Source organism: Microtus oregoni, unplaced genomic scaffold, assembly GCF_018167655.1.
Source record: "Microtus oregoni isolate MIOR12 unplaced genomic scaffold, Mior012 000054F_ref0000373, whole genome shotgun sequence".
NCBI lineage: Eukaryota > Metazoa > Chordata > Mammalia > Rodentia > Cricetidae > Microtus > Microtus oregoni.
In genome coordinates this window covers 10,780,078-10,797,314 of record NW_024543830.1, presented here as the reverse complement: position 1 = coordinate 10,797,314, position 17,237 = coordinate 10,780,078, and the positions used below count along the sequence as shown (strand labels likewise).

At 36.6% G+C, this 17,237-nt stretch overlaps 1 protein-coding gene across 3 annotated transcripts in view; it reads right to left on the bottom strand.

The window, feature by feature from the left end:
- Nucleotides 1–2,149: 2,149 nt before the first annotated feature.
- Trim33 (tripartite motif containing 33) overlaps nucleotides 2,150–17,237 on the bottom strand; it is a 91,099-nt gene continuing 76,011 nt past the window's right edge. For 2 of the 3 annotated variants that reach the window (XM_041637894.1, XM_041637896.1), the window contains 6 exons: nucleotides 15,706–16,055; nucleotides 13,944–14,067; nucleotides 11,965–12,039; nucleotides 9,087–9,239; nucleotides 7,517–7,567; nucleotides 2,150–7,437 (listed from right to left, as the gene is read on the bottom strand). In XM_041637894.1, the coding sequence (XP_041493828.1) occupies nucleotides 7,225–7,437; nucleotides 7,517–7,567; nucleotides 9,087–9,239; nucleotides 11,965–12,039; nucleotides 13,944–14,067; nucleotides 15,706–16,055 (966 nt within the window). In that variant the 3' untranslated portion in view covers nucleotides 2,150–7,224. The remainder of the gene's footprint in view (nucleotides 7,438–7,516; nucleotides 7,568–9,086; nucleotides 9,240–11,964; nucleotides 12,040–13,943; nucleotides 14,068–15,705; nucleotides 16,056–17,237) is intronic. The other variant, XM_041637895.1, reaches the window with a different exon arrangement.

The following is a 17,237-nucleotide window of genomic DNA, read 5'->3' as shown; positions in this document are numbered from 1 at the left end:
GTTGAGTATGATACAGATATTCATGTATGACATTATCAAAGAATAAATATTCTCAAAAAATACACATTTGCAAGGCTATGGGGGGTGGGGCCTGAACCACTACCATATTCATCTGGCTTCCATCAAGACTCACAAATGTTATCTGCTACTTCATCAAGTATGATATTCTGCACACAGGTCACTTTACTAAAATGAGCAAAACGATGACATCATATCTCCAGTAACTTTAACTTGTCTTTCCAAAGGGAAAAGTTATATTCTGTCACAACTTAGAAAATCAAACATTACTCCAGATCATATAGAGTCCATACCACAACTTTCTGAAATGTCCCTCAAATGTCTTTAGTGGCCATGGTCAAGCACATAGGCTCGCAGTCCCAGCTCCTCAGGAGTCAGATGAGAGAATCATTTGTCCCTAGAAGTTAAAATCTAGCTTAAGAACTCAAAATCAATCAATCAAAAGCAAGCAAAAAACCAAACAGAAAAAAAAAAAACCACCCCAAAACCGGAGGCCTGGAGAGATGGCTCAGCGGTTAAGAGCCTGCTCTTCAAAAGGTCGTGAGTTCAATTCCCAGCAATCACATGATGGCTCACAACCATCTGAAATGAGATCTGATGCCCTCTTCTGGCCTGCAGGCAGACACACAGACAAAATATTTTATACATTATAAATATTTTTTAAAAAAAAACCACCCAGTTCACACCCTGCACTCGATCCTTTCAGTCACTGACTTTGTTCTTAGGTCTCACAACTGCCCCCCTTTCCACTTTTATTTTACTATCCCACATACTTAGACTGAGATCAAACACTACCTACCCCAGTGGAGTAGTAGAGCTTTGAGTGTATTTATAATTAATCTAAATATTTTTAAATAAAGCTGTTGTTTTTTGAAATCAATCTTACCCAACATTTGAGGCACTTCACACCATAAAGAAGGCTCCTTTGGGTACTGTCAGAAACAAACGTCCCTAAGTACTACTACTTTCCAGATCACTAACAGTAACATCTTTTTTTTTTTTTTTTTTTTTTGGTTTTTCGAGACAGGGTTTCTCTGTGGCTTTGGAGCCTGTCCTGGAACTAGCTCTGTAGACCAGGCTGGTCTCGAACTCACAGAGATCCGCCTGCCTCTGCCTCCCGAGTGCTGGGATTAAAGGCGTGCGCCACCACCGCCCGGCTAACAGTAACATCTTTACAAGTGAGAAACTCACACACAAATGCCAAACGGTAGGGTGTTTATCACCATCTGAGGCTGTGTAATATGAAAAATGGAAAACTAGAGACAAAAACTACCATTATCTTTTTACTTCTGTGTTCTTAGACTCTTAAAAACCCAAAAACTCTCAAAATCAACAGATCAACTAAATTAATATAAATTTGTAAAAGAATTTAGGATATATCTAGTGTGGAAGGCCTTTTTCATCTCTAGAAGAGAATTTTATTTCTCTTTCAAAAAGCTTTTTGAGACAGGATCCCACTATGTGGCCCAGGTTGGTCCCAAGCTAAAACTTTCCATGGGTACTGAAATTGATGTACCTGATGCCCACAGACGAGCCCCACCCATGCCAGATACACTCATCATCATCATCATCATCATTGCACCAACCAGCCATGTGACTAGGAAAGGCGCCAGATACACTTATCATCTCACCAGTCACGTGACTAGGAAAGGTCCACAAAAGCAAATGGCAAAACTGGGGCTCAAAACAAAGTCTGCACAACGAATAAACAAAATCCATCTATACTACAAAAAGACCAGCTACAGAGGATAACCACTTCCTGTTGATTTTTTACTTGGCGATTCATGTACTTAAGTTTAAAGATGACAACTTCCAGAAGCAAGAGTTTCCATCCACCTTATTCACTTTGCCAGCAGAGTTCACGCCACTAAATCTTGAACCACTCATGCTGCCTATGGCTTCCTGAAGATTAAACTCAGTTTGTCCTTATCTCTTGCCAAACCACCACCACCTCTCCCTTTCTTGAAAACTACTTATGCGACTCACTCATAGGTCTTGTGCACCAATACGGATCACAACACCATTATTCTAAGTCGAAAACCTTCACAGTTGAAGGTAGGGCTGTATCTTTTAAGCATCTGTGTCTAGTGAATTGCAATTAAGTATCAAAAAGAAAAGAAATTCATATGAAAACTTTTGCAATTTTCTAATTTAATAGAAATAACCAAAACAATGTGGTTTTTAAACAAGGCTTCAAACTAATCTAATACAACTTCTACAACACATTCCAGAGCATTGTAACAAGAATTATTTACAAGCAGCTAATGTATTAAATAACCACGAAAAGAAAAAAACTTGCTTTTATTACACGGCAGCAAAAACACAGGAACAGAACAATAAGAAATTGTAACCTTGTTTAAAAAATTAAATATGACCATTTAGAGAATACAATACCACAGAAACAGCACTTTTTAAGAATCATTCTGAAGGATAGTTAACTATGTGCAAAAATAGTAGTAATGAGGGGAGGACCAGTTCAAATACTGGAAGGAACTAGTAAGGCTGTGACTTGAATCCTTTTGTGTGTGCAGGCTTTCCAACTGCACACACCTTGTGTTATAGGCTTACATCCATGTTTCACTGCTCTAAAACATAGTAAACGCCTACATTTCTCAGGTCAGGAGTAGACATGCATTTCATTCTTACGAATGAAATTTAGGCCACAACTGAAGGGAGTATTGTGGCACTCCAAGATCGTTCTGGTGCCTCCATTGGGATCTGTTCAATGTCACACAGTATCGTTTTCAGTTTTTAAATAACACTAGAAAAGGGAGAACCTCGACTATACATTCTGTAGTTTTAACAAATATACCCAACTTACTTTTGAAGATAATTTACTTACAATAAAAATATATAAAGGGTCATGTAAGGAAACAGAAGTAACTAAGATGGGAGAGATACACTTCTGACCAAGTAAACCATGCATTTAGCCAGTAAAGAAGCTGTTATACCCAAGAGTAAATGCTGACATTGGAAATGTCTATGTAAACTGTGGCATATAAATTTTTTTCCTTAAAAAAGTACCATCAATTTTTTTTACTCAAACAGCTACTTTTAAAAAAATATGCAACTTTCCCCAATTTTTTAAAATAAAATGCCACAATATATTGTCATTACTTCCAGCATACATTTAAATTTCTTAATTTTTTTAAAAGATAGATTGGGTGATATGCATACAAACTTTCCTATAAAATCACCATCCAGGGGAGGGTTATGACATGCTATTAGGCAACAGACTCAAAGCAGCGTTATTGCTTTATCAAGGAAGCATTAACTGGAAGAAGTAAGTTAATCCAGGTCAGGTGTACAATCCAACTGCAATACATCTTGAAACTCTTAATCACCTTCAGCAGATAATTGGTAGAGGCAAATAGGGTGTGTATGCTTGACTACTGTGTGTGAGGACATGTGTGGAGGTGTATACGCTCATGTTGTGTGAGGGCACACCCTAGGGTACATGCGTGCGGGAGGTGTGTAAGCTCGCAGGTTGTGTATGAGGGTATATGTGGAGGTGTGTAGGGTGTGTGTGGCAGTCAGGACAGCTCCAGGTATTAGTCCTCACCTTCCACCTCCCACTTGCTGTAGCGGCACTGGGCTTCCAGGTGCACACTACTGTGGCCACAAACTGTGGATGCAAACCCAGAACCTCATACTTGGGGAACAAGTATTTTCTACTTACCAACCATCTCTCCAGCCAAAGAAGCTGTTTTAATTCAGGGACTTAGCGTGTTTATTTTTTTACATTTTTATTAAAGTACTTAATGATTCAACTTAATTCTGGCTACAAGAAATGAATTTTTGTACCTAATGCACTATATGTGAATGAGGCTGGGTACCAGATGTAAAGGCTAAGGGGGAAGGCCTACAGCATCTACTCCCCATTTTGGATAGAGCAAACTGTTTAATTACATCGTGGTAAACCACAAGCCAAGGGCATAGTCGGAAGACCTCTGAATCTGTTGGTTTAATAATTACATGGCAGGATACCTGCTGAGGTAATCGATAAATCTGTAATTTGCACACTTTAAAGCATTATGTCTTTGGATTAACTAAAAAATTCCAAAACCTATTATAACAAAGAATGAGAACTGACTTTTTAATAACCTAAAAATTCCGAGTAAGAAACAAAAGTGTGTGGGGGGGGGAGACAACAAAAACTCACAACCTGTTGATTCCAAAGAGGGCAATTTCAGCAGGTGAGCTAATGTTTTAGCATAGCTCCATGGTAACAGTTTGTTCAGAGCAAGGTTGATAATCTGACCAGACTCTAGAGCCCTCGCACACCACCCTGATAAAGCATTTCCTTCGTTCAGCTAAGCAGTGGAGAGTTAGTGCTGAGACAGGTAAGTTAAGGCCAGTACAACGGGGTTGAGAAACACTTATGCTTAGTTCTCTCATGGGAAAAGTAAACCTAAATTCATCAAGAGCTTTGAAGGATTTAAAGGAATCAACGTGTGAACTCTTTTCCATATCTGAGACAGAGGCTCTATCAAAAAATACAGTTATTGCATCTGCACCTAGGACTTAAAAGACGCTCTACATTTGTCTTTTAAAAATATAAACAGGGGCCGGGCGGTGGTGGCGCACGCCTTTAATCCCAGCACTCGGGAGGCAGAAGCAGGCGGATCTCTGTGAGTTCGAGGCCAGCCTGGTCTACAAGAGCTAGTTCCAGGACAGGAACCAAAAACGACGGAGAAACCCTGTCTCGAAAATCAAAAAAAAAAAAAAAAAATTATATATATACAGGGAAATATGAGATAATTTGAGTAAGAATTTAAGTTTTTTATACTTTTAAACCATACATATGTTAAAGCTAAACAGCCTGGAAACACAATGATTAGTGTGCAGAAGCGCTTTATGAAAGTTAGTGTGAATATCACTTAAGAGTGGCTTGTTGATAACAAATTAATTCCTCAGCAGTAGGGGTATCTCTGCTAACAGAAATGGAAGCTTCTAAATGGATGGTCTTGAATTAAAACAAGCAAAGAGAAAACAAAACTCCCATGTAACACGAGAATGGCTTTAGTGAGGAACATTTGCTTAAAATCTGCGCCCACTTGGCAGAGCTTATTTATAACATTACTAAGAATTTTGTAAAGAATTAATATGAAAAACAAATACAAAACACTGGCTCAGAAGCATCACAAAATTAAGTTAGGCCCCTATTCTCCCACTTGCCAAAAATATGCCCTTAGATATACATCTACTTGCAAATCAGAATCATGGATATCAAAGAAAAGAGAAAAATAGGTATAAATAAAACATCTTAAAATAAATTTTCGTCCCTTCATAAAAAAAAAAACCAACTTGAAACTTCAATAAAATAATAAATCAGTCTGGAGCATTTTTTTTAAATGAACCTTAATTTATAAGGAAAGAAAAGCTAGAAAGAAGCCAAGGGATGAAGCCAGTGGTGTGATCAATATTGTTTAAGCGCAGTATAAGAAGGCCTAAATCATACTCCTCTTTACCCACATCCCTTGTTAAGAAAAGAAAAACCCAAAGGAATCTGTATAATAATTTCTTTAGAGCACTTTATTTGATTCAATGCACACTAAAAATATTCACTTCTTCGACAATTAAGTCAAATAGTTTTCTGAGTACATCTACAGTCTGAACTGCTTAAACTGATTTTTTTAAGAGGCAAGTGATTTGCCACACATCTGCTGACACCTGAAGCGCTTCTGATGTTGATTCTACTTTGGTCACTTTGTAATTCTACTGTGTCCATACAGAAGTAGGACTACAACGTTTAATCCAACGGAGATGCGCACACAGTCTAGAGCACACTTGATTTGAGCATCACAACGAAGAGGAGAAAATAAACCAGATCGAGTTGGTCTATCTGCTTCAGGTATTACTCCTGTCATCAGGCAGTAAACAAAGGTGGGTGCACTCCAACTACCATTCACATGGGGATTGGCTCGTTCTCAGGATTTACTTACAAGTATCTTCTAAGTCATTTAAAGCCCCCAGTCCATGCACATGTCCCACTTGGTGGACAGATGAGTAATCTAACCCCACCGGGTTTATTTCAATATTTTGATATTTCAATAATAAGCTGCTTCTGAAGATTTTTTGAGAAGTCTGTTCTCTATTAAAATAAGATAGAACCTCAAAATATGAATGTGAACATTAGAAATAGACAGCATATATTACAAATCCATTCTTGATAGGAACATTAGTAAGAATACACATTAGCTTAAAAAACAGGCTCAGCAAATGTTGCTGATCTGCCAGAAGTCTGAGCTCACTATTTACAAATAAGACAAAGTGAAATACAGAAAATTGTACACATTTGGTAGCTGACAGATTTCTGTTTACCAATAGTGGTCTACTGGAAACTGGTACAAAGAAAGACTGGGTGAGAGTCAGTTGTCACCTTCTCAATCTAATTTACATGTACAGAAAATTTTGAAATAAATGTTCTGCCTTTTGAGGGAATAACTAACCGCATGATCAGATGATCTGACCAGTATGTGTAATTGTTTAGAAGGGTTTTCTGGAAATGACTTCCATAAAATCTGTATGATCCACTACTGAAGTTACCATATTCATTTCAGAACACCACTGAAGCTGACTATCAGATATCAATAGTTATGTTCCTTGACCCTATATCTAAGTAGAAAATAAAACTACATTTGAGTTCTTTAAACCAATTTAAAAACTAAGGCCCAATAGATCAAAATGAGAAAAAATACAGTGGCATGATTCAATGCATCTTTAGTGACATTCAAGTGGAATATGATCTACTCGATTTTTAACCAGAAAACAACCCATTTGTGTCTGTGTAGGAAGAGACTTATAAGTTGTTTGAGTAACTGTGTGCTCTAGCAGAGACACAATGATGCAACATGAGCCTCGCCTGACGCAGCATCCTGCACCAATTAACACACATGATCATTTAAGTTTCTAACAGTCAGAGAACCATCTTCATTTGTAACAAATCGTCAAACTCTTTCATGTCTGAATTTGCTCTTACTTAAAAGTTGCAGAGCTCTCTCCCCACTTCTTGACAAGAATGTTTTCTGTGTCCATTATTTCAATCTAATACTGTATGAAAGCTACCAGCTTCTTTAAGGAGGTACCCACTGTACACAGGATATTCCAGTAACACTTAAATAAAAGGGCGTTTTGTTTTGTTTCCTTCTTCTGTTATTTCTTTCCTTTTTTTTTAAAAAACAACTGATTTAAGTCCACGTCATTTTATTTTATATGCACCGGTCTCTCATCTGACTTTAGGCGTTTTCTGCGAGGTTGTATAAAGTCTTCATCAGAGTCTTCCGTTACTTCACCATCATCCTCTTCCTGCTCAAACTCTGGCAAAGGAGCGAAGGTCCTGTCTGAGTAGATCTCTGAGAGTTTATCTTCAAAGTACAACGCAACTGCTTTCCCTGCCTGAGCTACTTCTGAATCAGCCTGCAAGCAAAAGACAGGAATAGTCACCTACTGATAATGCATATTCCTTCACCAAGTTTGCATGGTCTGAAAAGCTTACCTTCAAATTAATCTCTTGTGTGTCTGCATAAACTTGAACAACTTTCATCATCTAAAAAGGATACCAGAGTCAAAAAAAAAAAGGGAAATTATAATCCTTTCTAAAGTTAAGAAACTGTATAGGATTGGTGACGAAAGTCAGCCATACTAGGGAGAACAAATTGCTAAAACCAGGTTAAGTGCTACCTAAAACTCTATAGAACATGGAAACTCTTTACAAAATTGTTAATAAAGTTACTTTGAAACCTCAATAACAATTCCATTCCACATTATTGAGGTCAATTTTAGTAGGAACTGATCTGAAGACATCAATCTACTTATTTGCGAAAGTATTTGCAAAACAAATATTAAAAGAAATGCTATTTTAAAAACAGCCAAACTTTCCACAAGATAATCAAAATTTTATCTTTATGGTAATACATTATCACAAATTAATTTTTTGTCAGGATAATCAGAATTTTATCTTTATGGCAATACATTATCACAAATTTTTTTTTGTTTTGTTTTGAGACAGGGTCTCCCTACACAGTCCTGGCTGTCCTGGAACTGCTCTCTACATAGGCCAGGTTGGCCCAGAACTAGCATATATCGGCCTGCCTCTGCCTCCCCAAGTGCTAGAATTATGGTGTGTGCCACCATGCCTGGCCTACAAATTAACTCTTAATAAAATAAGCAGAATGTGTCTTTTTGTCAATGATAGTACACAATAATATATCCATTTCAAAATAACCTATTTTTTAAAAAAGACAAAAAAAATCTAGATTTTATAGCTTATAATATGAAGTAAGATTTTACTGATTTGTTTTGAGGCAAAACTCATAGGGACTTTGGCTTGAGTATTAAGGCACCGCCTGGACGCCTCTAGAGACAGCTGTCGGAATTGGATTCTCATCTAAGACCATTTTCTCCTCCTATAATAAAAATCCTCAATAACAATAACAAACTTGACTTTATTCCAAAGACAACAAAAAGTATGCCCTTGACTGAGATTATCTGTTACATTTCTGTTCTTAAGGTATGGGTACCTTTAGCTTCCAAGAAATAGATAAAGTTAACGAAAGTCTCATTGCAGAAACCAAACCCTCGTGATTACATATTGGAGCAATTATTCAATGGGTATTCAGTTTAGTCTTAACAATCTGTTTATGTGGCCAGTGATGGAACTAAACATGGGCACTGTTAGGTTTCCCATAAGTGCCACAAATGTGGGTATACATAATCATATCCCACCAAATTACTTCAGACTACATTCTATATTCAACCACAATTCCCTTAGGAAAGGATATTCAAAGAACACTCTTAGTGTCTCATATTTAAGAATACACTCCAAATTTTAAATAATAAACTTTCTTCTCTGGAGCGGAAAATAAAATCAAATTTCACTCTTATAGAATGAAGCTTTGTTTTTTATAAAGTAAAAAAAAGTAAAAACAAGAAATAAAAACAAACAAGAAACAAAAAAACAAAACAGGATATTCTTTCATCAGGAAAAAAAAAACTCAAAAACCAAATAACCAGGCAAAGGAAAACTAACAAGCCATAAATACTCTATAAGTTGGAAGCTAACATACTTCATTAAACCTTGCACAGTTCTTGAAGATCAAACGGACATCAGCCACAAAATCATCTGGGATTTGGTAGTGCTGGGAATGTTTTTTCTGAAGCTTCTTTTTCACCGTCGATAAATCCATTGGTTTCTTTATAATTTTATAGTAGTTTGGTATCTATAAAATAAATCGTGGCAGGTCAGAATTCTCCAAAATATCAAACTATTTAATTTGAAAATGTACAGCATATTGATTATATTTGAGGTACAGCAAATATATTTCAAGTTTTCTACCCAATTGAATCTTGAATAACAAATCTTACTGCAAAACATGTGCTGGTTTCCATGGCTACTGGAAGTTCCAAAGGTCCTATCATTAATAAATATGAACGAGACAAAGCAACTAGCAGAAACTGCCTCCTTCAAAACTTAGTCATATCTAGCTCATTAGGTACTTATTTAAAATTTTTAAAGGAGAACGAAAATTAAAGTATATTAATGTTGTGGTTTAGAGCACAGTGTTGCAGAAGACATCCTCACCGCTTAAAGAATTTCAGGAACAGTGAAGGAAGGTTTGCATTTAGTGTTCTGACTCCACCTTTGGCCGCAAGTTTTCTACTCATGAGATATAAGTGTACACTGTAAGACTGCTTTAGGGTTTCGGCTACTCTTTTGAGACAGTCTACTATGCAGTTAGTTCATGCTGGCCTCAAATTGAAGATCCTCTGCCTCAGTCTCCGGAGCATCTACCACATTGGCAGCAGTACCATACTGAGCTAAAAGCTATCTGAATACATCATGAAAAGACTACAGAATTATTTTCTATTGTGAAATCCCTAAACTTAAAATAAAGGGGCTTTCTAGAATTGATGATTAGTACCTGTAAAAGACACTTTCCATTTGTTAAATCTTTTGTGCTTTTAAAATTCATTTCTTAGCCTATTTAGTAAACAGGTCAACTACTATTTAATAGTCTGTTACCATGGTGACATTCAACAACAAGTAGCTAACAAGTGCAGATAGCACATTTTATATTACTAAGGCAGTGAGGATCTCTAGCCTGTTTTCTAAATTGTAGTATTTTAAAGTCTTTATTCCAAGTCTCCAGTAGAATCAACACAAAACCACTAACATGCAAAATATTGTGTCTTTTTTCAATCTTAACTATCTGCATCAAGAGGACTTTCAAATGGCAAAGTCACTGCGAAAAATTCATCCATACACTTTTATTCAACTAACATTTATACATTTATTTTCTCTCTGAGCAACACTGGAACATAGCAGACATAGACTCATAAATAAAATAGTATTTCTACTATATAATTAGAAACGAAAGGCAGAAAATTGTGTTCTCAGTTATAATTTTAGCTGATATGGAATGTGGTAGTTCACACTTGTAATCCCAACTCTCTAGAGTTAGAGGCAGGATCCTGTAGAGAAAAGAAAAATAGAAGAGGAGGAGAGGAAGGAACTAAAAGAACAAGCTGTCTGCCCCCTCCTCCCCGGTTCAATGTTCTTCTCGTCAAAATTATTTCCCTTATGTCAACCTTAAAAGGAGAATGTAGAAATAAAAAAGTTTCTATCAGAGCAACATACACACAATATTTTTTATTTTTATTGTTTTAAAAGACAGGGTAAAGTGTCTTGCATAAGGCCAGGCTGGCCTCAAAATTGCTATCTTCCTACCCTTAGGTAGTACTAGCTACCCAAGCACTAGCAACAAATAAACCCATCTAACTAACTGTAATTTTAACAAATGAAAAGTTATAGCCATTTAACTCTAATAAGGTTCTAATTTTCGAATGAGGACATAGTTTAGTAGTGGAAAACTTGTTTAACACGAAGTCTAGATTCAATTTCCCAAACCAATACACACATATATTAATTAAACAATAGACCGTTAGCAATGTTATATACTATTTATATAAACATTTTATACTGATTGTTTTATATAATCTTCTAAATATTTCAATAAGGTTAAGAATAATAGTGGCACACATCTTTAATCCCAGCACTCCAGAGGCAGAGGCCCAGTGGATCTCATATACATAATTTTTTTAAATTGTAAAAACAGTTTTTTAGGAGCTGGAGAGATGGCTCAGGAGTTAAGAACACTGGTTACTCTTCCAGAGGACCCGAGTTCCATTCCCAGGAACAAAACAGCTCATAACTGTTGCTAACTATAGTCCTAAGGGATACAATGCCCTCTTCTGGTTTCCCCAAGCACCAGGCATGCACATACTGTACAAATATACATGCAGACAAAACATCCATATACATAAAAATAAATTTAACAGAATAGTAATTTTTTTAATTTTTAAAATATTTGTTTTATTTTTTAAAAAGGTGTTTACAAAGTATTTAACCCCAGCAGCGGGGAGGAGGGCAGAGAAAGACATCTACAAATTCCAGGACAGCCAGTTTTAATGTCCCCCATCCCCATCCCCCACCACCACCTCAAAAAAGGAAAAAGGTGATTAGAGTCTAGGATGAAAGACAAGAAAAGAAGACATTGCCCAAAGAACAGAAAACTTCAGTTAGGCTGATGTAAAAGTTCTATTGATCTACTGCCTGACTTACATGTAAATCACATTAATGATACACTGCATAGTTCAAAATTCTTTAAAGGAGTTTTGACATTCCATTCTCATCACAAAAAAGTTAAGGTAATGATGGGTGTGTTAATTTGATTAACTCTTTCAATTTGTATGGAGATCAAAACATCATATTATGACCTACAAATATACATAACTTAACAATTGAGTTCTAAAAGTTGGAGAAGTTATCAGAAGTTATTGAGTCACAGAGTAGTTAAGCAACTTACTGAAGAAGATCTGTCTAAGCCACAGCCCATACTCTGTGTTAGATTTCTTTACCAGGATAATACTAAGCATGCAACTCACCGAAACAGGAACAGGCTCCTGGAATTCAATACTTAATTCATGACAGTAGAGGTAAAGTAGGAGACGTTCACATTTCTGATCCCCAAAAGAAAAACAGAGACAATTTTTTTTGGGGGGGGGGGGGGGTCTGGCAAGATATGTTAGAGGATATAGCTACAAAGTATTACAACAAGCTGAACAGTGCCTTCTATATAATAGATCACAATAATTTTGCTTTCCATTAAATTTTGAAACTATGTTCTATTCTACTTTAAGTAAGTATATATCCTTAATAGAACTAAGGCAATTTATCTATTATTCATATTTACAGAAATATGAGTCATGAAAACAACTTACAGTAAATGAGTAAAAATTTTCACCATTGGTACCTAGTGCAATTCTCTAAGGCAGGCAAAAACAAGAATTCCTGTTTGTCAAAGATTCCACTCAGTTCAAAATGAACAAAAACTATCTGCAATCCAATTTTAAAAAATCTTCTCTTTTCATTCATCTTTTATCTTTTCTGAGAAACAGTTTTACTATGTAGCTCTGGCTGGTTTAGAACTTCCATGTAGACCAGACTTGACCTAAAATTTGTGACCACTCTCTTACCTCTGCTGACTTACAAGATTTATAATATAAACTATTATACTAAAATGTGTTATATTAGTAGTTTTATACTTACTTAAGCTTTGTCTAGCATTAGTTTCTATATTACAAACACATTCCTTCTCTTCACAGAGGATTTTCTAAGTATTAGATATTCAAGTATTAGATTAGAACCAAATTTAATTGTGATGACCACAGAACTACATAAGAGGTATTTGGTCAATAGAAATCAGGCTGAGATTCAAAAATTTGAATGAAAAGACTTTGAGTTTCATTTTTAACATGGGAAGCTATTAACAACGAAGTGATAAATTTACCTTTTTTTTAAAAAAAGAAAAAGAACATTACTTAAATACAGAAAAACATATTAAAAGGGCAAGAAGAAGAAACAAGGAAATTATCACAAAATTATCACAACTCTCTCTCTCTTCAGTCTGAAGATTTCATTGAGGTAAGAGCTTTCTGGTGGATAACTGCTTTGCTTCTCAGATCTTTCAGCTTGAACCCCAATATCTGTCTCTGGGTTTTATTATTCATGCTACATCTGTTCCCCAACAAAAAAAAGTGAAATATAGTGATATTTTGTTTATGATCTAACAAATAAAGCTTGCCTGAAGATCAGAGTAAAAAGCTAGTCTACTAGTTTCATACAGTGGTGGCACACACCTTTAATCCCAGCAGCCACACTGCACTCATAGAGGCCGGGCAGTATAGTGCACGCTTTTAATAACAGCACTAGGGAAGAATAAAGACGGGATGAGACAGGAACTCTCTTCAGTCTGAAGAGTTAGCAGAGAAAAGAGCTTTTTAGTGGTTGGCTGCTTTGCTTCTCTCATCTTTTAGCTTGAACCCCAACATCTGTCTCTTTGCTTTTTATTATCTGTGCTACAGTCCACGTAAGAAATTATGAATGTGTTAGGGTGGTAATAGTGGGGAGCTAAGCAAAATGGCATTATAATCATGTTTGACTTTTTATCTCACAGGCTTCTGGTCCCAACAATAGAGGTGAACAGTATTCCCATTTAGTGACTGGGAACACTGAGAAAGGAATTATTCGCCTGGCATTTGCTATCATTTTGGAGGGAGAGGATCAGAAATCAGGATCTTAGTTGAAATATACTAAGTATGAAGTCTGACCTGATGGTATAAACCTGTAACCTGAGCACTCACAAAGGAGAGCTACTGCAAATTTAAGCCCAGCCAGGGCAGTATAGTCATAGACTGCTACATTTAAAAAAAATTTGGTACACCAAATGATACAAAACGTACCAGGTAATATGCACAATACCCAGGGGTAGGGACTGTACACTGCATGGGTGAGAGAGGGAACACCTACACACATAGGCTAGCAACCACAAAATGACTATTAACAAGTCAGCTTCGACACTTACCCTTTGGTCCACAGGGCTTAAGCCCTGTGCCGTTTTCCCCTTCTTACTGTGTTGCATATTATCACAATCGTATTCAACTTCTGGCTTCCCAATATCTCTGCAAAATGTGCATATCCAGTCCCCACTGAACAAGGAAAAAGGCAATTACTCCACGAATCACAACAAAGTCTATTCTGGAGAAGATAAGTCCTTAGCTGTAAGTCTCTAGTTTCCCTAATTTCCAATTTTGTAGAGAAAAGAAGTTTATGTATTTGTTAAATCTCTTAACTTGTACAATAAATTCTCCAAAAACTTCTCCCAATGACACATCAATTGATTTCCTTCTGGAAATCTAGAAAATTAAACATTAAACACTAGTCTGTTCATGTCACAAAGTCAATGATCAGTTCTTACATAAAAATACCTGATAGTTCTAATTCTGGGACATGAAGAATTACTTTCTTGCAAGCACAAAGACCTAGTTGGCACCTGTAACTCCCATCACAGGGGGACAGAGATGGAGGAACCCTGGAGCATACTGGCTAGTAAGCCTAGCTTTTTGAGTAGGTCAAATAGCCAAGAAGAAACAACACCCAAAGCTGTCCTCTGGCCTATACATGCACCTCCCCATACAACGGCATACATACAAAGAAACCGTATAGAGTATGTGTTTTAAAATATTCTAAATACACATAAATATACTATAAATTAATACACTATAAGTAATATAGTGCATTAAACACACACAGATAACGAACAGTCTTTTTCAGAGCCACTCAAAAACCTGGATATACAGACACATACAGGTACGCACAAACATATATATTCCTGTAACTTTTAACTCAAATAAAGCATAGTTTTTAAAATCAGGATTTCTATTGAATTATAAATTTCACAAATTATTTGTTCATATGTTTTATTCCCTGTCTATAAATAAATATACAGAGATAAATAGAGGTATATTAAAATAAGTAGATAAACAAAACCTAATACTAGGGAGTTTTATATAGAATCTATGTCAATAGTTTATATTCCCCCCATAAGTGTCTGCCTTTTAAAACTGGCAGAATCTTAGCTTAATCCCAGCATCAGGGAGACAGAAGAGGTAGAGCCCTGTGAGTTCGAGGCCAGCCTGGTTTACATAGTAAGTTCCAGGACAGGAGAGGGAGAGAGGGAGAGGGGGAGAGAGGGACAAAGAGAGAGGGGGAGAGAGGGAGGGGGAACTGGTAAGATGGCTTAGAACCTAAGGGTCCTTGCCACCAAGCTTGATCATTAGTTCAATTTCCCAGAACCCATACAGTGGAAAGACTGACTTCTGTAAGTTGTTCTCTGACCCCCATACATGTTCCACAACATCTGTGTACACGTGTGTATATATGCACGTGTGTACAGACATACACATAAACATGTAATAATTTTTAAAAACCACCTTCTTTATTAGTTCATTACCAAATCATATCTGATAAAATTTAGGTACGTAATACAATAAAAAAACAAAACAAAACAAAAAAACCAAAACCAAGAACAACCAAAAAACTATCCTGGCACTGTTTAGCTATTTTTCCTCCATCTTAATGCTTGAGATTGAACCCAGGGTGTCTTATGTATACTAGGCACATGCTCCACCACTGGGCTACATATTCTCAGCCTCATTATCTGCTGGTTTTGCAGTGAAAAAGTTCGATCTTTAAAATGGGTTTTTATGAGAAAAGCCCGAATAACTTTCCACTAGACTTTAAGATGAGAGAATAACAGGATTACAAATCAATTCTTTCCCTGGTACCTTGGAAAGCTGAGAAGCGTTGGAACATGACAAGTAAGATGAAAGACCTTCGGACATTTTTCACAGCATAACAGATCCCCTCCATTCTGGCAGACCGCGCACCAGTCTTCATTCGGGTCATCATCTTTGCTAGTGCCATCTCCTCCAATCCTTGCCGACCTGTGCATGAGGTTTCGCACTGGAGACTTCCCATTGACCAGGCTACTGAGTCCTGACTGTCTGCAGCTTTCATTCGTATCTGTAGGTTCTGTTTTCACGTGGTTCTCCAGGCCTGCTAATGTATCCAGCTCACTCTCTAGATGGAGGTTAGTTGAAAGAGGTGGTGTCAAACTACTCTCAGGACTGCTCAACTACGAGAAAACAAAGACAAATATTTTTAGAAAATCACTTAATCCTTACTTATAATACAGCACATATGTATATACATTAAGGTTAAATTAAAAAACATACATAAAAATTATTCTGGAAGCCGGGCGGTGGTGGCGCACGCCTTTAATCCCAGCACTCGGGAGGCAGAGGCAGGTGGATCTCTGTGAGTTCGAGACCAACCTGGTCTACAAGAGCTAGTTCCAGGACAGGCTCCAAAACCACAGAGAAACCCTGTCTCGAAAAACCAAAAAAAAAAAAATTATTCTGGAAATCACATTAGTGAAACAAAAGAATATAAAAAAATTGCTGACATATGCTAACATGATTTTTCAAGGTTTGGTCCCTCTAATATTGGTTCACTCAGGTAATTTGGAAATTTAACCATTATACAAAGTGATTGAGAAATTTTTTTAAATATTTTATTTATTTATTTATTATGTATACAATATTCTGTCTGTGTGTATGCCTACAGGCCAGAAGAAGGCACCAGACCTCATTACAGATGGTTGTGAGCCACCATGTGGTTGCTGGAAATTGAACTCAGGACCTTCGGAAAAGCAGGTAATGCCCTTAACTTCTGAGCCACCTCTCCAGCCCAATGATTGAGAAATTAACTAACAATCATACTTTTTCTTACAGAGAGCTTATTACAATTTACTAATCAAAATCAGTTATATAGCATTTGAGAAGTATTTTGTACTTTTCTTTGGCACACATATTATTCAATTAATGCAAGATTATGGCAATGTAAAATAGATCTTTTACCAGACCATGCTCTTCAGTGGGGGCACTTTTTTTTCCTTTTTTAAATTATAAATGCTTGACCAATAGCTCAGGGTTATTACTAACTAGCTCTTACAACTTAAATTAACCCATTTCTATTAATTTATGTCATGTGACTTGTAGCTTTACCTATCCTCCAGTATGTCTTCCTCCCGGTGCATCTCCTGATGACATTCCCAACTCCACCCTCCTTCCCAGCACTCTCTGCTCCAAAAATCATACCTAGCTACTAGCCAATCAGCTTTTTACCAACATTGAGACCAATACATATTTACACTGTACAAAGATTGTTCCATAGCATTTCTAAATTTATTAAGCTATTATCATAGTGTGTGTGTGTGTGTCTCCACTATGTGGTTCAAGTGAGCAAATACAGAAAT